This window comes from Coenobita brevimanus, chromosome 78, assembly GCF_032717465.1.
Source record: "Coenobita brevimanus isolate Jiangsu-jjx chromosome 78, ASM3271746v2, whole genome shotgun sequence".
Lineage (NCBI taxonomy): Eukaryota > Metazoa > Arthropoda > Malacostraca > Decapoda > Coenobitidae > Coenobita > Coenobita brevimanus.
The window spans coordinates 37,731,035-37,751,902 of NC_137031.1; the positions used below are offsets into that span (position 1 = coordinate 37,731,035).

At 41.9% G+C, this 20,868-nt stretch overlaps 1 protein-coding gene across 1 annotated transcript in view; it reads left to right on the plus strand.

Annotated features, from left to right (window-relative positions):
- Kap-alpha3 (karyopherin alpha3) overlaps positions 1–20,868 on the plus strand; it is a 57,439-nt gene that overhangs the window by 29,208 nt on the left and 7,363 nt on the right. Inside the window, exons 8-10 of the mRNA XM_080279350.1 lie at positions 1,020–1,196; positions 7,647–7,809; positions 8,533–8,624. Coding sequence (XP_080135476.1) covers positions 1,020–1,196; positions 7,647–7,809; positions 8,533–8,624 — 432 coding nt within the window. The remainder of the gene's footprint in view (positions 1–1,019; positions 1,197–7,646; positions 7,810–8,532; positions 8,625–20,868) is intronic.

Below are 20,868 nucleotides of genomic sequence, written 5' to 3' on the forward strand. Positions count from 1 at the left end.
AGGCCGAGGATGAGATGGAGGGATGGGGTGGAGAGGTATATGAGAGAGGGGGGTGTGAGTTGGGAGCAGGGGAGTGAAATGGCGGGGGACAGGGCGACTTGGAGGCGATTTGTTTGTGGCCACCCCAAACAGGACTGAGGCGTCTGGCAATAGATAGATAGATAGATAGATGATATGCTAATTAAACTTGGTAATGAGATTTGATATGTTTTGAAACTTTGTAATATGATGATGGGACAACCCAGGTCTTAGTAGTTCCAGATTATTTACTACACTTTTAAACTTTATTTTAGTTTTTAGTATTGTAGGATTAAGTCAAAGAGTGAGAGAGGGAATGAGTGTTACCACAAGGGTCCTGATATCCCCTGAACGATAGAGGAGTGCAGCTGAGGCCAAACTGTTGTGGTAGCTGTCCTGCTTACTCTCGCAGTGGCCGATGATTAAAAACCAAAACGACCCTGGTTGAAAGATTCAGAGTGGTTGTGTTTTGATGAAGGCAGTTTATAATGAGCAGTTTATAATGAGTTTAGTTTTCAGTAGCATGGTTAGTTGAATCACTGTTATTCCTGCATTAGCATGCAGATTACCTACGGTTAGGAAATTTGAAAGTACAGTAAATAAGCTGAACTGCATAGACGAGGGTGTGGTTCCCAAGGTGTGGTTAGATACTAAGAGCACTTCTTTTTAAAAATTCTCTTAGTGTAAAACCTATTGCCTTCTGATGTATTTATTTTACTTGTTCAGTAACTTTGACACCATATAAACTCAGTTCTAATGTTTGTGTATTGTTTCTTGTGTGAATGGATTGTATGTATACCTGTATATGTGGATGGGTGGCTGCTTATTTTTTTGTATGCACTAATGTTAATTGTGGTGTATTTTGTATGCATGGATGGATGGAGTAATGGGTTGATTTTGTGGCATTCATCTGACTTACATATATACTTGTATATAATCAATGTATGTATGTGTGTTCATGTGTATATATGTATGTATGCTTGTGTGGATGCCTGAGACAGGAAGCGGTATGGTTCTTGAGCAACATCACAGCGGGTAACAAGCAGCAGGTGCAGGCTGTGATTGACGCCAACCTCATTCCCATGATCATCACCCAGCTAACTAAAGGAGAGTTTCAGACCCAGAAGGAGGCAGCCTGGGCCATCTCCAACCTCACCATTTCTGGTAGCAAACAGCAAGTAAGTCAGGAAGGGGTAGATGCCTAGTAACACAAACATGTTATGTTCACAATGTCAGGCCAGGTCTGTGGTGTTCGTTTGTGTAATCTCCCCATTACTGTACGTTCATTTGTATTCCAGGAGAAAACCTGAAGTGGTTAGGTCATTTCAGAGGAGTAGACTGTAGCACCAGTCGAGCAGGGCAGTACTCCCGAGGTGGATGGAAAGCTGATGACAGGGAGTGCTGGAGCTCCCGTTTCATCAGCCCTCAGGACTAGTTCCTGACCATCCCCCTTTGCTGAACTTTTTCAGTGTCTCAGTTACACAGAGAGTAGGCCAGCATGCTCTCCAGTACAAATTTCTCTATCTATCTTCACCAAACTACATGCACAGTACACACTACACTTCCTATTCAAAATTTACCAAAATGGCGTCAATTCACCTAGCCTCGGAGTCCCCAGGGGGGGGGACCATAAATGCCCCCGCCATCTGCCCCTCTCCCGGTGACGACTCGAGGTGCCTGGAACCACTGTCTGACTCTCTTCTTCTTCATTTCTGCAACATTCGCGGCCTTTCATCTAACTTTCGCTCTGTTGAGCACCACCTCTCCTCCTCTAAACCTCACCTTCTTTTTCTAACGGAGACTCAGCTGTCTGAGGCAACTGACAGCAAACCCTTTTCTGTATCCTCCTACTTTCTCTATACTCATTTCAAAGCCAAAGGTGGCTGTTGTGTATACATACGCAACGACTTATCTTGCTCTCGTGTTCCTGAACTTGATTCTTCTGAATTCTCCACTCTCTGGCTTCGGTTTTCCTGTCATTCTCTGACTAAATATATCTGTGCTGTTTACTTATCCCCTAATTCTACTGACTATCAAAAATTCTTTGACTATCTTACTTCTATGATGGAACACATTCTGTCCATTTCTCCTTTCTCTGAAATCTCCATTCTTGGAGATTTCAATGTTCACCACCACCTTTGGCTCTCCTCTCCTTTCACGGATCCACCTGGTGAACAAGCCTACATCTTTTCTATCCTTAATGACCTAGAGCAGCTTGTACAGCACCCTACCCGTATCCCTGACTGCCTTGGAGAGAGCTCCAACATACTTGACCTCTTCCTCACAACTAATCCTTCTGCTTACTCTGTTAATCTTTTCTCTCCGTTGGGCTCCTCCGATCACAACCTTATTACCTTAACCTGTCCTATCGCTCCAGTACGGCCTGCGGACCCTCCAGGGAAACGTCGTCTCTGGCATTTTGGAGCTGCGGACTGGGAGGCCCTCAGGCAGTACTTCTTTGATTTTCCCTGGAATGATTATTGCTTCCATGGCTGTGAGCCATCTGAGTGTGCCTTGCGCATTACGGAGGTTATTCTCTCGGGCATGGAAGCATACATTCCTTTCTCATATCCTTTGACTAACGCAAGAAAGCCTTGGTTTAATCACGCTTGTTCTAATGCTGTCCGCAACAAGGAGAAGGCCTACAAAAGGTACCGGAGCCAACCCACCCCTGAATCACATAATCTTTACGTTTCTGCCCGGAATCGTGCTAAGTCTGTTCTTCGCTCTACTAAAAATAATTTCATCCATACTAAATGCTCTCAACTCTCCAACTCGAATTCTTCCCGCTCCTTCTGGCACCTTGCCAAAAATCTTTACCTCATCATCCTTCCCTCCTCTTTTCTACTCTGATGGTTCTGTAGCTATTTCTTCTACTGATAAAGCAGATCTCTTCGCACAGACTTTCTCCTCCAATTCCACCTTAGACGATTCCGGTGCTGTTCCTCCATCACTTCCCCCCTCTGACTTCCTCATGGCTGACATTAAAATTTCTTCAGTTGATGTATTTTCTGCCATTACTGGCCTCAGTACTAACAAGGCATATGGGCCTGATGGGGTCCCTCCTGTTGTTCTCAAAAACTGTGCTTCTGTGCTTACACCCTGCCTAGGCAAACTATTTCGCCTTTGTCTGTCAACTTGTACCTTTCCTTCTTGCTGGAAGTTTGCTCTCATTCAGCCAGTCCCAAAGAAGGGTGACCACTCCCAACCCTCCAGCTATCGTCCAATTGCTTTAACGTCCTGTATTTCAAAAGTTTCGAGTCAATTCTTAATAAAAAAATTTTAAGGCATCTTTCCTATCACAACCTTCTTTCCGATCGTCAGTATGGGTTCCGTCAGGGACGCTCCACTGGCGATCTTCTCACCTACCTTTCAGATTCCTGGTCATCCTCCTTTCGGGACTTTGGCGAAAGCTTTGCCATTGCACTTGACATCTCAAAGGCTTTCGATCGAGTCTGGCATAAATCTTTAATTTCCAAACTGCCCTCCTACGGTTTCTATCCTTCTATCTGTACCTTCATCGCTAGCTTCCTTTCTGGTCGTTCTATAGCTGCTGTCGTAGACGGCCATCGTTCTTCTCCTAGATCTATCAACAGTGGTGTTCCTCAGGGCTCTGTCCTATCACCAACTCTCTTCCTTTTATTCATCAATGATCTTCTAAGCTGTACATCTAACCCTATCCACTCATACGCTGATGACTCCACCCTTCACCTTTCCATTCGGTTCCCGCAACGCCCATCTCAACAGTTACTTCAAGAAACAAGGGATGAGGCTATGGCACACCTAATGTCTGACTTGGCTCATATCTCTGACTGGGGTAAAAATAATATGGTTGTCTTTAATGCTTCTAAGACTCAGTTCTTACACCTATCAACCCGACAAAATCTTCCACAGGTATACCCACTAATGTTTAATAATATTCAGATTAATCCTACATCATCCTTGAACATGCTTGGGGTTTCATTTACTCGGGACTTATCTTGGAAAGATCATATTACATCTCTTGTAAAATCTGCTTCCAAGAGATTGGGTGTGCTAAGCCGACTCCGCTCTTTCTTCACCCCTGCACAATTGTTGACTCTATACAGGGGTTTTATCCGCCCCTGTGTGGAGTACAACTCTCATGTGTTGGGAGGCTCCCCACATACAGCTCTTCTCAATAGGGTGGAGTCTAAGGCTTTTCGTCTCATTAACTCTCCTCCTCTTACTGACTCCCTTCAACCTCTGTCTCTTCGCCGCACTGTTGCATCTTTATCTCTTTTCTATCGCTACTTTAATGGTCACTGCTCCTCTGAACTGTCTGCTTGCATTCCTCCACCTCCACAACGGGCGCGTAGCACCCGTCTGGCAGCAAACTCTCATCCCTTTTCTGTCCAACTCTCTAATGCAAGAGTTAACCGTTACTCCCAGTCTTTCATTCATGCAACAGGTCAGCTCTGGAACTGTCTCCCTCTGTCTGTATTTCCTCCTGCCTATGATCACCAGTCTTTCAAACGCAGTGTGTCCAGGCATCTCAAAATGATCAGATCTTGAATTTGGCTCTCTATTGTATTTTGTTTTTCTCTTGGAGGGAACTGTTACTGCGGGCTCATGGCCTTTGGTTCCTTCTTCCTCGCATTAAAAAAAAAAAAAAAAAACTGTCTGCATCTTCCAGTCTTCCTGACTAGTGATGAAAAAAAATATATATATATATTTTTTTGGTTCATGTTAAAAAAAAAAAAAAAAAAGATTATCATTTTTCTTTTCCCCCTAATATCCCGGTACGAATATATGCTTATTCTTGTACCATTTTCTGTGCCAAAAGGTCATATTTTGGGGGTCAGACATTAGTCAAACATTTTGACAGTCTTGGAAAGAGTAAAAATACAATAAATATTTCCCCTGTAACCTGGTTACACTGTGTTGACAAGGTGTTTATGTATTCCAGAATTTGCAAGAAATTAACCAAGTTTCCTACTCCACGTTAGAGGAGGTAGCAGGGCCAGGAGTCAGGACTATAACCTCTGACAAGTCTGACCTTTATGCTTGATAACTGACTGCCTTAAACCTTATAACCACGGTGAAATTTCTTTACTCCTTTCTTAATTCTTGTTCTCATGACCATAATTATTATAATGTTAAACAGGTTATTAAAATATAATTTGGTTGCATCATGTATAGTTAAGTATATCAGTAGTTCATATGGTTCTAATTCTATTACACATAAGCTAGATTGGCTTAAGGAACACTTATATTGCTGTAAATTCCTGTAATAACCTTTAAAAGAAATGTTTTTACCTATTTATTTTTTTATTTTATTTTTTTTTTTCAAAAAAAAGTTTTTTGTTAAATCAAACAAATGCATTTTTTTTTTTTTTTTTTTTTTTTTTTTTTTTTTTTTTTTTGACCACTACTCCTGACATGAGTATTGTGTGCAACTTGGGCCATTATAATGGTTTTCTTATGCAGTTAACATGTGGTTTCTTGTAGCATATCACTGTGGTTTTTGTTTTGAGTTTTAAAGGCTCCATCATTCTTGGTCACCTAATGGCGGCTCTCCATGCTGCTCGACCTCTAGCAGCCTCCGTATTTAGTCCCTTATCCCTGAGGTCATGCTGAACGACCTCCCAGGTCTTTTTCGGTCTACCTCTCGCAACCTTAACCCTGACAACACTTCTCACTTTCTGCACCCAGTTGCCATCCCCCATCCTCTCCACATGCCCAAACCAGGTCAGTCTACTTCTGCTCATCACAACAACAATTTACACCAGTCCCATCCTGCCTCTTAAACCTAGCCCCCCCCAGGCCTTGCAGTCAACGACACACCACATATCTACAAACCTAGCCCCACCAGGCCTCGCAGTCAACAACACACTGCATATCTACCTGATCATTGTCATTTCTGTATGTTTGAGCCTGTGAATATCCTCTTCCTTTGCTGCCCAGTTCTCACAACCATACAGCTTTACATTCCTAACACGTGCCACATACAAAGATACTATAGCATGGAGGGAGAACCCTCTCAATGTCAGGAAAAGCAACAGCTCCCTGAACTTCTTCCAACCACTCCTTACTCTATCTCCAGCACTTAACATGTCTCCCAAATACCAAAATTCTTCCACACACTTGAGAGACTCACCAGCAAGATCAGTCGTTTCATGCCTGACAATCTCCACATGCTCTCATCAACACACTGCACACTTGAAGTCAGCATTATCTCGCAGTCTACCTTGTCATTCATCCCCTTGTCTCCGAAGTACTGTCCTTTTATTGCCCCCATCTGCTGCCTTCTTTCTTATTGTGTAGTATATCACTACTTGATTTATATTACAGTGAGAAGAGTGACCAAATATTACGACTAAATAAAGAATATAATAACTAATCTGTGCAGGCAATTTGCACTTATTTCGACAGCATATGTACATTATTTACGTACATCAATGCACATGGCCACCACGCTTACACACCACCAGTACACGGTATACCACACTCTCACCTCGCTGCTTTTGGCCTTCAGTTCTTTTTTCCCCCATCTGCTGCCTTCTTTCTTATTGTGTAGTATATCACTACTTGATTTATATTACAGTGAGAAGAGTGACCAAATATTACGACTAAATAAAGAATATAATAACTAATCTGTGCAGGCAATTTGCACTTATTTCGACAGCATATGTACATTATTTACGTACATCAATGCACATGGCCACCACGCTTACACACCACCAGTACACGGTATACCACACTCTCACCTCGCTGCTTTTGGCCTTCAGTTCTTTTTTCCGCCATCTGCTTTCCCTTTCACCTACTTTTTATGATGAACAATTAATGGTTTTCAATAAGATTATTAAGCTGCAAAACATTGTCAAGGTAACAACATTCTTTCACACAGAATTAGGCAAAACAATGACCAAAATACTCAATAAAAGTCATGTTAATGTTTCTTCTCTCCGTATCCGATATCCCGATATTGACAGTAAATATTGGTATCGGTTCGATATAGGAAAAAACGCAAATATCGGGGAGATATCAGTTCAGCATATCGTATCGGTTACAGCACTACTCTTTTCCTTTAATGTGTTTTGCACACAATCAAATAAATGGGTTTGTGTAATTTAGATTTCATGAACTTCAGCTTGTGGGGCACTCTCCATCCACTCACACGATGTAGTGCTGCTCACGAGTGACTGCCTTTTCCTCTCTTAGTTCCATCTTTCCTTCCTTCCTCTTCTATCATTCTTTCCTTTTATTTTTGTCAATGGGTGACTCCCCAAATGGTTTCCCGTACTTCAGGAAACCATTTACTATGCTGTGTGGTAACCATATAACCAAATTTTGGCACCTGGCGGTTTAGTGGGTAATTAAGGTGCTCCAATCGGATTGAGCCGGTGAAGGTTTATATCCCAGGGGTGGTTGGGGTTTATTGGTCACGTAATGCCACTTGGGGATGAGTGAGGCTGGTCACTCATCTTAAATGTCAGGACCAACTGCCTAGCCTTGGGCTCCTGCGCTCCTCATGGGGCAACGTTGGATTGGATGATGGATGGATGTAAAAGAAGTCTGAAGGAATTAGGTTGACATCTGTAGATTTATCATAGAATGACCCAGAAGTGAATTTGTACTGTAACTTATCATTATTGTATCAATTGCAGGTAGCATACTTGGTGAGCAAGGGTGTCATCCCCCCATTTTGTAATCTATTGACGTGCAAAGATACGCAGGTCATCCAAGTGGTGCTTGATGGCATATCAAACATCCTCAGTCGGGCAGGGGAGGATGTGGAAATGGTGGCCAACATGATCGAGGAATGTGGCGGTAAGTGGTAATGTTTGTTACAGCATTACATTTGAGGTGAAGTTACATTACTTTGCATAATGATAGGCAGTGTACAGCAGTGAACTGTTGATTTAGAAAATGCACAGTAGAAGTCTTCTGATGCATAATATATGAATGTATGTAATAAAAGATTTAGTGGAGACAATATACAGTGACTGGCAGAAGTTGACGGTAATGTTATAAATTAATTTTTTTTTTTTCATACCGTAAAGTTCTATTGTGTATTTTTAGTATTTTGTATGTGCTTCAAAGGTAAGAAGTGTTACATTAAAGTACAGGATTTTATTTATGTACAGTCAGTGTGAGATTTATGATGCATGTTTATGCTTAGTACAGCACAGTTTTTAGGACAAAGTAGATTTTATTCTACAGTATGTGTATGTAGGAGTTGAAGAATAATGTTTATAAATTTGAGTTGCAGCTATCTTGCTGTGCAAATTTTTAGACCATTTTCATCCTTTCACTTATGAGTTTACTTAGGAGGACACTATTTGCAAAGAATCTGGCTCATTACAGTAAAAAAAAAAAAAATAATAATAATAATAATAATAATAATAATAATTGTTAACCCTGAAGCTACATGGAACAACTTGTAGGATTTGATTGGTAGTGGACCCAGTCACTAGGGAAAACAGAATATGGTTTAAGATAATATTAGTTTTATTGAAACTAACTATTGTTTTTTTTTCTTGTTTACCACAGGTTTAGACAAAATTGAATTCCTTCAGAACCATGAAAATGTAGAAATTTACAAATTGGCCTACAGCATCATTGAGAGATACTTTTCAGAAGATGTAAGTATTTAAAGCTGTTGGTTTATGTGTCATAAATTATTAACCATTTCACTGCTTTGGATGCTCTTGGATATTTTATTCAGACTGATGACCATGCTGTTTTCTTTAGCTGATAGTAAATGTAGCAAAGAGAGAATGAAGTACATTGTCGTCTTGATCATATACTTTAATGTCTAGTCATAAGATATTGCAACGTCTTTACGAATAGTTATTTGAAATTGTTCTAGACATTTTGAGAGTTCTTACTGAAATTTTCAAACACAGACATAGATGTTTCGTAGGATGTATTAAATTAGCCGTCAGTCAGTGAAGTGGTGTTTACCTACCACAGAGCTGACAGACCTGTTGAGAGATAAATGCTTGTACAAATGAATTGGTCATTTTTACTGGTGCTTGTGCAGTTCTGTGCATACTTTGTTGTGGTACCTTGTTTATTGATTTATGTTTGTGCATTACAGTACTGGATATTTATATGAGAATGAATAATGTGGGGCAACCATGTAAATGGGCATAAAGATATTAATAGCATTTATGGATCTAGAAATGTGCATGACAAAGTGAACAGGGGGATATTACTTTGAAGGGAGAATGGCTTGTTTGTGATGCCTAGGAAAGAGGAAATTACAGAGGCATAAAACTTTTGGGCCAGGTAATCAAAGTAAGAGACAGTGTCCTAGAAGGTATGATTAGAGTAAGAGTGAATATTGGTGAGATGCATTTTTGGTATATGGCAGGCACAGGGACCAATGGTGCTATATTCACTGTCCGCCAGCCTCAGGAAAAATATATAGGAAAGAAAAGGGATCTGTACCTTGTTTTTGTTGACACAGAGAAGGCTTTGACAGAGTCTCTTGGGCTGTGGTGAAGTCGGCTATAAGAAAGCTTGGGATCAAGGAGTGGCTGGGCTGGTCAAAGTTGGTATGGCTCTGTCTGGGTTCCTGCATCCAGTTGAGTGTGATTGGAGATTTGGGTGATGAGTTTCCCTGAACATTGGCATGCATAAGGGGTCAGGCTTGAACCCCTTATTGTTTGTTATAGTGCTTGAAGCTCTCTCACATTACTTCAGAAATGGACTCCCATGGGAGATGTTGTATGCAGATGACTTGGTATTGATTCCTGAGAATGAAAGGAAGGCAGAGGAATGATTTAGGAAGTGGAGATCCTGAATGGGTCACAAGGATCTGAGAGTAAATGTGGATAAAACAGTGATGGTATTTAGGGCTGGTGGTGGTGTAGTCGAAGCAGAGGGAGCATAGCCATGTGCAGTTTGTTATAAGGGTGTGAGAAGTAACTCCATATTATGCAGTATTTATGATAAGTGGGTGCCTAAGAGATGTAGTGGAATTAGATGTAGACTGGAAGATAATGCTGGTTTTGTTTGTGTGATGTGTCAGGGAGAGCATATAGATTGTCAGGCACAAAAGGATTGATCTTGCTGTTGAGTCTCTTGAGTGTGTGAAAGAGTTTTGTTATAAGGGGAACATGTTATATGCTTATGTGGGTCTGGCTAGGTAAGGAGTGGTAGGAGGAAGTTCAGGGAGCTGTTGCCTCTCCTGACATTGAGAGGGCTCTTCCTCTGTGCTAAGGGATCTCTGTATTTGGTGTGTGTTAGGAATGTAATGCTGTATGGTAGTGAGATCTGGACAGCAAAAGAAGATGATATTCATAGGCTCAGACGTACAGAAATGACAGTGCTTAGATGAATATGTAGTATTTCCTGGAATGCAAGGCCTGAGGGGGCTAGATTTATGATTGAAGAGTTGAAAGGAAGGATGAGACAGGAGTTTATTGGTGCTGTGATGAGGAGGGACAAATTGGGTTGGTATGGGCATGTGGAGAGGATGCAGGATGACATTTGGTTGCAGAGAGTGAGAGGTGTGAATGTTGGGGGTAGGGTTGCGAGAGGTTGACTGAAAAAGACGTGGGACGAGGTCATGGTCTGTGACCTAGGATAAGGGACTTACAGGGAGGCTGCCAGAGATTGAGCAGTGTGGAGAGCCTAGTGCCATTAGGCGACCAAGGCCGATGCATGCAAGCATGTTGGAGCCTTGATAAATGAATCAATACATCGAGAATGAGAAGAGGGGTAACCACAATGTATTCTGGGAAAGTAAGTCCCCTGTCCACTTACTTTATGTGTTACCTCCTCTTGGTGACTCTGCTGCTGAGTGACTACCAGACTGTTTCATATAACCCCAGACCATTTAATATGTTGAGTGGTAACTGTATAACCAGCAGATGGACATGAGGTGATGTAGTGGGTTAAGATGCTCCAGGTGGATGTGGTCCATGAGAGGTCAAGTCCCAGAGGAGGTTGGGGTTTATTGTTCACATAAATCCAGTCATAGTCGTAGAAGTGACTGGTTACATATTAAGCATCTATCCAAGTAGCCTGTCTTCTGGCCTTTACTCTTCTAACAGAGCAGCAAAAGATTGGACACTAGATGGATGGAATTGTGGTACATGATTACAAGGATCAGATTAATTTTGCGGCAAAGCAGTTCATTGTGTGACTTATTCTATAGTAGGACTCGCCTACGTTTGCGGCTGTGGTGTGGCCCGCACCTGTGTACAGTGTTGCCACGTTTTCTATACCGTTATCTCTCTCTCTCTCTCTCTCTCTCTCTCTCTCTCCTGGCGGGAAATGTGAGCCACCCTGAGTACTTTTGATTCTTTTATAAGTTATTTATAATTGTGCTTTCATTTGTTAATTTGGGTTTGTTATATTTAGTGATGCCGACAATGCATTCAATGCATGCCCCTCTCCTGCCCCTCTCTCTCTCTCTCTCTCTCTCTCTCTCTCTCTCTCTCTCTCTCTCTCTCTCTCTCTCTCACCGACTGGGTGTGGAAGTGTTGCTGCTCGCGAGTGAATATATATATTTTTTTTTTTTACTTCGGTATTGGCATATGCCTACTATTTTGTCCTACATATTAGCTTATGATTATAAATGTGATTATTCCTCGTCCTTAAAATTATGGTAAAAGCCGGTAAATGTGAGCATTTTTCCCTAGCAACACCTGTACAAGCTATGGTTGAGTCTATGGAGGTACGTACTTTACCTTAGGCCAGAAAGGGTGTGTAAGTGTTACCACTCACAAGAATTACATGAATTATTTCTTTTACTTTGGATATTGGCATATTTCTTCTTTTTTCAGGCTCATTATCTTATATCCATAACTGTGATATTATTACCCACCCTAAAACTACGCTAAAAACCATTAAAAGTGACTACAATTTCTTTTAGCAACACTGTACAATATGTATGCCATGTTTCTGTGTTACTGTATAAATATTTTATGCATAATAAGATTACTGTTGATTCATTCGTCAAAATACACAATTGTAAGTTTTATTCATCTGAATTTATCGAATTTGTGATGCCTTGTACATAAATAGCTTCCGTTTCACATCGCAAGTTGGGGAAACGTGGCACCATTGTACACAGGTGCGGGCCACACCACAGCCGCAAACGTGCGCGAGTCCTACTATAGTCATTTTTGATGGGAAATACTTTTGTTTCTTTGTTAAAGTGATACATTTTGTATATACTTCTACTGCAGATTGGCTTAGAACCTACACACAGAATTGCTATGGGAGGGTTGTCTGTGTTTGCTTTGTGTTTCCACCTCTACCAAGTGAATTTTTTGGGCAAGAAGTAACTGGCAACTCCTCTGGTGTTGGCGGGAGGTAGTGAAACACTCAGCACATCAGGGCTTGCCCAGAAGTGAGAGTGGGAGTATATGTTCCCGTTGTTCCGAGCTTGCACCTCCCTCTTTTTTCATATGCTTTACTGTTTGCCCTGTTATTTTCCTAGAGTCGAGTTGTCATGCCTGGAAAGTACTGATCAAGGGATGAGAGGGTCCGTATCATTGCACAGAGGCAGGATAATGTCCCTGTCAACACGATTTGTGAACGTACTGAATGGGCAAAGTCGACTGTCATGAAGATTCTTGCTGCAGCGCGTGGCCTGCCACCTGATGTCATACCAGAGCAAGCATGGCGGTGGAAAGAAGAGGACAACTTCCAGAGGTACAGATACGCTTCTGAAGAGGGAAGTACAGTGGAAGCTCGATTATCCAGGCTCGGATTATCCATCTTTCGGTATATCTGGGCTGTGACCAAATGGTTCAGTGGTACAGTAGTACTGTACATAGAATTATCCGTACGATAGCTCCGGTTTAAACAGGAAGCATTCAGTTGCTTGGGAGCGAGGCATGGGTTAACCAGGGAGAGTCTGCTCACCCTGCCCCCACCCACACCTCCTGCTCACAACTCGATCAGAAGGGTGGTAGCGTGGAGTTTGGTGAGGCAACTGATACACCTGACCTAGCCTAACCTTGCTTAACTGCTTAATAATTTAACCTAATTTAACCTCTCCTGTGCTCCAGTTGGGAAATTGGGAAACTAAATCCACTTTGGTTTACAATGAGTTTCTTCCATTATGCCCGAAACAGTCATAGGTACGGCTTAAAGAACGTGATAATAAAAGAGAAAATCTTTCAGCAAGAAAAGGTAATTTACTACCCTCAAAATAGAAAAACACAGAAAACAAACTAGAGGAATATGAAGTGAATTGGTGTAGCCTTTGGGCTGTATGCTTAGAGGAAAAGCAATGGGTTTCCCAATATTAAGGAACGAAATGGAACAAAAATGTCTGTTAATCAGGGAAAAAAAAAAATTACTCTCGTTCTCGTAAGTTAGCATTCAGTTCTGCATTCTTCGTTAGATATCGCGCTTCCCAACACATTTCGGACTGACACAGCATAGTTATTTCTTCCTCTTACATTTACTGTTCATTCTTTTGTTCGTTCTTAAATGTACTTTATGTGTGAGAGTATTAATACAAACAATAATGCATTCCATTAACCCCATCATAGCTGCCAGCCTCGAACAATGCTCTACTGTACTGGTGTCAGGGATGTTGGGTTAGGTAGAGCTATAAAAAACTGGGAACAATTATGGGAAGGGAACGGAGGTCACTGGTATGTTTACGCGACCCTCTACCATCTCACACAGTCAAGTGGCCTGCCACTTCATCTCAGATGTTTTTGCCGATATGTTTAAATGCTAATGTGACATGCATCCTAATTATGAGTAAGTTTCTTCCATTATGACAGAAACAATCGTAGGTAAGGCTTAAGGAACGTTATGATAATAAGAGAGGAAATCTCACCTAAAGGTAATTTACCAACCACAAAATAGGCAGAAAAATACAGAAAACAAACTAGAGCAATATGAATTGAATTGATAAGGTTATTAGGCTGTATGCTTGGATGAAAACTATGAGTTTCACAATTAAGGGGACGAAATGGAACAAAAAAGTTTACTAATAAAAAATATATAATTTTATCTCACGTATTCTCGTCAGGTGGCATTCAGTTCCACAGTCTTTGTTCGTTGTTGCTTCCCAACACATTTCGGACCGACAGACATACAGTTATTTCTGCTCCTTACAGTTAAGTGTACATCTATTGCACATTCTTTTGTTCGTTCGTGTATGTGTGAAAGAGAGAGTATTGATACAAACAATAATGTATTCCATTAACCCCTTCATGGCTGCCAGCCTTGAACAATGCTTTACTGTACCGGTGTCAGTGACGTTGAGATAGGGAGAGCCATAAAAACTGCAAACAATTATGGGAAAGGAACGAAGGTCACTGGTATGTTTACACGACCTTACTCTACCATCACAAACAGCCAGGCGGTCCTTTCATCCCAGATGTTTTCGCCCATATGTTTAAATGCTAGAGTAACATGCACTCTAATTTTGTTTAAATGCTAATGTAACATGCCCCTAATTTCATGAATCATAGTGAATCACAAGATGAGTTTAGGGGGGAGGGGGGAAAAAGCCAGGTGTACCAGACGAGTCTTTTCACATCTATAAGAAAAAGAAACTGACTTTATATCTTTGAAAAAATGGTTCCAAGGTCTACCACGGAGGCACAAAAATTTCTGAACTCACGAACACTGAGAGGGGTAAACATACGCTTTGCTGTAAGCAGTAAAAGCACCTTACCAAGTCAGTTCATAGTAAAAGCACCTTACCAAGTCAGTTCATCCTGATAGTCTGTTATATTTTTCTGATAATTTCTGGGTTAGTAAATAAACATTTCTTGTTAAATCTGTTTCCCCTCTGTTTTTAGCTGTTTTGGTGTGACGACTCTGATTCGTTAACGTAATGGCAGAAGACACTGTTCTGATCTAAGTGTTTAAACCTGGCCTAACCTAGCTTAACTGCACCTAATAATTAAACCTAACCTAATCTTCAGTTGGGAAGTTGGGAAGCGAAATCCACATTTGAGTACGATGAGTTTCGTCCATTGTGCTGGAAACAATCGTAGGTACAGCTTTAGAACGTGACGATAATAACAGGGAGGAAATCTTTCAGTAAGAAAACGTAATTTACCAAACTGAATATAGTCTGAAAAATGCTGAAACAAGCTGGAGGAATATACATTGAACTGGTAAGGATTTTCTGGTACTTATAGTGTTCATTTACCAGTAAATAAATCAGTCTAACAGTACAGTACTGTACTTGTGTTGTTTCCACCGGATTAATCGTGCTTTCGGACTAATCGGGCACCCCTTAACACCATATAGCCTGGATAATCGAGCTATCTCTGTAATCAAAATTTTCGGCTGACAGGAGCAGAATTGAAGAGAATGCATCCCCCTCCGTTACATGACGTCTCATTTCGAACTATACAACACCACTTACAGAAGGAGTTGTGTTTGCCAAGCCACACCGCAGCCTAGCAACTGCTTCTCACTGACCGCGTGAAGAAGCAACGCATTCAGTTTGCCAAGAAGTATGCTCACGGGACATCGAATGAGTGGAGACATGTTATGTTTTCAGATGAATGCACATTTCAAGTGTTCCAGGTGTGTTCTGCCAAGGTTCGACGCCCTGCCTCCTGTAGTCGATACGATCCTGCTTACACGGTGCCGACTGTTAAGCACCCACAGTCATTAATGGTATGCGGTTGTTTCTGAGGTGAAATGGGAAGGGGAGACCTCTACTTTCTTCCTAAAAACTTGATGATGAATGGTGGCCGGTACATTAAAGCTCCGAAAGATCATTTGTTAAACCTCATTGTTATTCATGGGTGCGACTTTTTCATGCACGATTCAGCTCCGTGTCACAAGTCAAGAAAGGTGAGAAACTGGCTTCAGGATAATCGGATTAAGGTCCTTGACTGGCTGGCAACAGGCTGGATCTAAATCCAATAGAAAACTGCTGGACAAAGATGAAGAAAATCATGGCAGAGAAGAAGACACCCAATCTGGACAACCTCAAGACTGAACTGACAAATGTTTGGTGCAAAGAAATGTCCTTGGATTTGAGATATAAGTCATTCCTTGCCAGAATGCATCCAACTGGTCCTGAAAAACAAGGGAAACATGATTTCATGTTAATGTATAGCATTTCTTGAACAAACATTGTGATATGCTATGATTTCTGTGTTTTTTAATTCCTTGTTGGGGGATGTCCTAAGTCAGTTTGAGGTAGCTGTATCTACATATATATACAGTATATATATATATATATATATATACTTCCACCATCCTTCATTCCATCCATCCTCTTCTGTCTTTCCTTCATTCTTGCTTCATCCTTTTGCCTATGGGTGACTTTACACTCCCTCTTTTGTCTTTCTTTCCTTCATTCTTTCCTCTTCCTTCTGCCTGTGGGTGACTCTACACCGAGTGAGAAGCCAAATGGTTTCCTGTACGCCAGGATACCATTTACTACGCTGGGTGGTAACCATATAACCAAATTTTGGCGCCTGGTGGTTTGGTGAGTAACTACGGCGCTCCCGTCAGATTGAGCTGGTGAAAGTTTATATCCAAGGGGTGGTTGGGGTTTTTTGCTCACGTTATGCCACTGAAGGATGAGTGAGGCTGGTCAGTCATCTTAAATGTCAGGACCAACTTGCCTAGCCCCAGGCTCCTATGCTCCTCCTGGGGCAACATAGGATTGGATGATGAAGATGAAGATAGATATATATATATATATATATATATATATCTATCTATCTATCTATTGCCAGATGCTTCAATCCCGTTTGGGGTGGCCACAAACAAATCGCCTCCAAGTCGCCCTGTCCCCCGCCATTTCACTGCCCTGCTCCCAACTCACACCCCCCTCTCTCATATACCTCTCCACCCCATCCCTCCATCTCATCCTCGGCCTCCCCCTCCCTCTTCCCCCCTCCACCTCACTCACATACACTCTCTTCGTCAGTCTCTCACCCTCCATCCTCTCCACATGGCCAAACCACCTCAGTGTGTTCCTCATAACGCTTCCTATCACATCCACATCCACACCACAACGCTCCTTTATATCCTCATTCGTCAGCCTGTCTCTCCACGTGACTCCACAGGCTCCTCTTAAATAACTCATTTCCACTGCTCTCACTCTTGACTTGTGTCCTTCCAACAATGTCCAAGCTTCACTTCCGTACGTTAGAGTTGGTATCACAATACTGTCATGTAGTACAGTAATCCCACTAATATCCGAACGCCCAATATCCGAACATCCCCACTATCCAGACATAATCGTCCTGGGATCCAATATTCCCAAAATGGGCCAAAAACCGCAAAAAAAAAATCGAAAAAAATCTGACTTCTTTTTCCCACCCGTAATTTGAAATTGCCGCCTGGCACCGAACAGCTGGTACACCATGGTCCCTTCACCCCTTCCTTCCTCCCCCCCTCCCCCCTCCCCTGTCAGGGTTGCCATTTGGTATTTTTCATTACCAAGTGTGGGCCAATTTGGTAATGAAAAATTCGTTTGGAAATGAATCAGAATAATGCATTACCAAATGGATTTTTCACATGTATGAGGATACACAGGACGGAGATGGTGGATTGTTTGCTCTCTCTGATTAATCTGCTACCCTACATAGCGTGAAAATAATCAACATGGTGTTAATTATAAGGAGAGTGATTACATGTATTTCCATTTGTATATATAATTAGTGAAGAATAAATGCTAGCTTTACGAATTTGGTAATGAAAAGTTAAATTTGGTAATGAAAGTTGAGGAGATTGGTAATGTGGCTGTTGCGATCTGGCAACTCTGTTACCCAGCCATCATCAACAGTCACAGCCTAACTCTGATTGAGAGCAGATGCTCATAGCAGTGCAAGCCACAGGTGCTTGTTTTTTGTGAATAAACAGTGAATAAACTGCAATACCTCACCACTAGAACACACAGGAATTTACAGTGTTGTGCAGTGTTAAGAAATTAGAATTTAGTGTGCAGAGGATTCACTGTGGACTGCAAACTGGCAGTTCAAACCAGTCCAGGAGCCAGGGACTTGTAAGTACCCAGAATGTTTACTATTCTATAAACTCACCTCTAAAACCTCATTTTATGGTTCATTTGCATTTATTTCAGTCTTTTATGTCACTTATTGGTGTGATTTGGGTCTTAAATAGGTGCAATGCATGTCCAGAGGGAGTTGTATAGGTGTTTCTCTGAGTTAGGGTCCATAAGTACAAGTCCATAAGCCCCTGGGGCCCAATATCCGGACAGGACCACTATCCGGACCTGCCTATGGCTCTGTTACATCGGATATTGGATGGATTACTGTATAACTAAAGAAAAACCTTATATGCATGTTTACAACCACTTTATTTAATACAAGAACACTAAACAACTACTTTATTTAATACAAGAACATTAAAAGTTGAAAATAATGAATAGTGTACTCCTGCATGGCCTCTTCTGACTACTGTGCTCAAACCCAGCTCCCTCCAAAAGGAAGAGTGTTACACTATATTTCAGTCGCTGGATAATGCCATTACTGTACTAAAACAGCCACAAACTGCGCGTGGGATAATGTTACAGCGTCAGCAGAGTTCAACTTTTTTTTTTTTTTTTTTTTTTTTTTTTTTTTCTGAAGCCATCCACGGATATTCAAAACCGTGTATGTTAGAACCGCGGATGTTAAGGGGTGACGGTATTCATTTTTGTAAAAAAAATACATTTTGGCCCACACCACAGGTTTCTGGGAAGAAAACAAAAAAAAAAAAAAAATCTTGTGGCAAAATTAACCCGCCCGACGGAGTAATTTTGCGGCGAACTATTGGATGTTATTAATGTTATAATATTTGTTGTTATTGTTATAACACCACACTACATATCATTCATAATTGATTATAACTAGGCTTAGGTGGTGTAGGCTAGCAATACAGTAGGGCCTATGCCATGTATTGGGCAAACTTTATGTCGATGGCATCCATCATTGTTTCACTGATTGTGTCATGTTCGTAAGTTGGTCGGGGGTATTCCCATGGCACGAGTGCATGGCAGGATACTGTTTTGTTTTGTGTGTGTGTGTGTGTGTGTGTTACGTGAAGGCAAAGGGGAGCTGCAAGGCTTAGTGAATGAGTTTGAGAGAGTGTGTAAGAAATGGAATTTATAGGTGAATGTAGGGAAGAGTAAAGATTGCCTCTGAGAGAAATGAAGTCACTAAATGTACAGTGAGGTTGGAGGAGGAGGAAATGGAAAATGTGAGTGCATTTAAGTACTTGGGTAGTGTGATGAGTAAGGATGGAAGTTTAGAGGGTGAAGTGCTTGAAAGGGTGCAACAAGGAAGAAAGGTTGCTGGTTCTTTTAAATCAGTAATAAAAAACAGGGAAGTGAGCATGGAAATGAAAAAGTTACTGCTTGACAGTATTGTGTTACCAACTCTAAAGTATGGAAGTGAAACTTGGACCTTGTTGGAGGGACACAAGTCAAGAGTGAGAGCAGTGGAAATGAGTTATTTGAGAGGGGATATGTGGAGTCACATGGAGAGACAGACTGACAAATGAGGAAGTGAAGGAGCATTGTGGTGTAGATGTGGATGTGATAGGAAGCATTAGGAGAAATGCATTGAGGTGGTTTGGCCACGTGGAGAGGATGGAGAGCGAGAGAATGACGAGGAGAATGTATGTGAGTGAGGTGGAATGGGGGGATATGGAGATGGAGGGTTGGAGTGGAGAGGTTTATGAGAGAGACGGTTGTGAGCTCGTAGCAGGGCAGTGAAATGGCTGGGGACAAGGTGACATGGAGGTGATTTGTTTGTGGGATTAAGGCATCTGGCTAGCTATTTATATATATACATATATATACAGTGCTCGTCAGAAGTATCGAGTGCCTATGTCAGGGCGCACAATACTTTTGGCGAAAAAAGAATCACCCTTTTTTGGTACTAAAAATTGAGCCAGATCTTTGGGCCGCTAACATGACGTCACGGCAGCTTGAGGCCTTACTGCGCGCTGGTTGGCTCCCGCCTCAGTTGCCTACGGGCTGCGTGAGAAAGAGGAACTCCGCCGCTCCTCCCTGTCTTCTTTCGCCATTTTTTACCTAGTGTCCCGCAGTGTTTTGGCTTTCGCCACTTTGTTATGGCCCCTACCCATGAACTTTCGAGTGAAATCACATCACAGATTATTGCTCTAAAGGAGGCAGGCCACCCCACGAAGGAAATTAGTGATTTTGTTGGTGTGGCTCGATCGACAGTGCGGAGGTGGTGTGCCCGTTTTCGAGTGGAAAGTAGTGGTGACATTCCAACAAAGAAACCGCGGTCTGGTAGGCCCAGGAAAACTTCCCCGAGGTCTGTTAATGTGTTAAAACATGCAGTGGAGTCTAATCCTTGTGTGAGTGCAAGGAAAATTAAGGAGAGCAACCCGGAAGTGTTTGGTGAGGTTTCTGTGCGCACAGTGTCTCGAAGGGTCCATGAACTTGGTTACACAAATCACAGGCCTGTGAGAAAGCCTCTTCTCACTCTGTGTGCTCCGCTTTATACACTGCACACACACAATCAACATTATTGCACAGCCTACCTCTGATACCACTACAGATCTTATGCACTCACTTATCGTAAACACTTCACAAGATGGAGTTACTTCCCACACCCTTGTGGCAGTCTGCACATGGTCACACTTCTGCTTTGACAGTACTGCCACCAGCCCTAGATGTCATCACTTTTGTTTTAGCTGTGTTTCCCCTCAGACCCTTGTGCTCCATTCCATTTTCCTACTTCCTAAATCTTTCCTGTGCCTCCCTTTCATTCTCTGCAATCAAAACCAAGTCATCAGCATACAACGTTTCCCACGATGGTCCATTTTTGAAGTCACGTGAGGGCTTCAAGCACCATGCCAAACAAGAAGGGCCTAAGACTGATCCTTGATGCACGCCACGAGTCGCGGAAACCTTGTCACTCAAATTTCCATTCACTCCCACCTGGA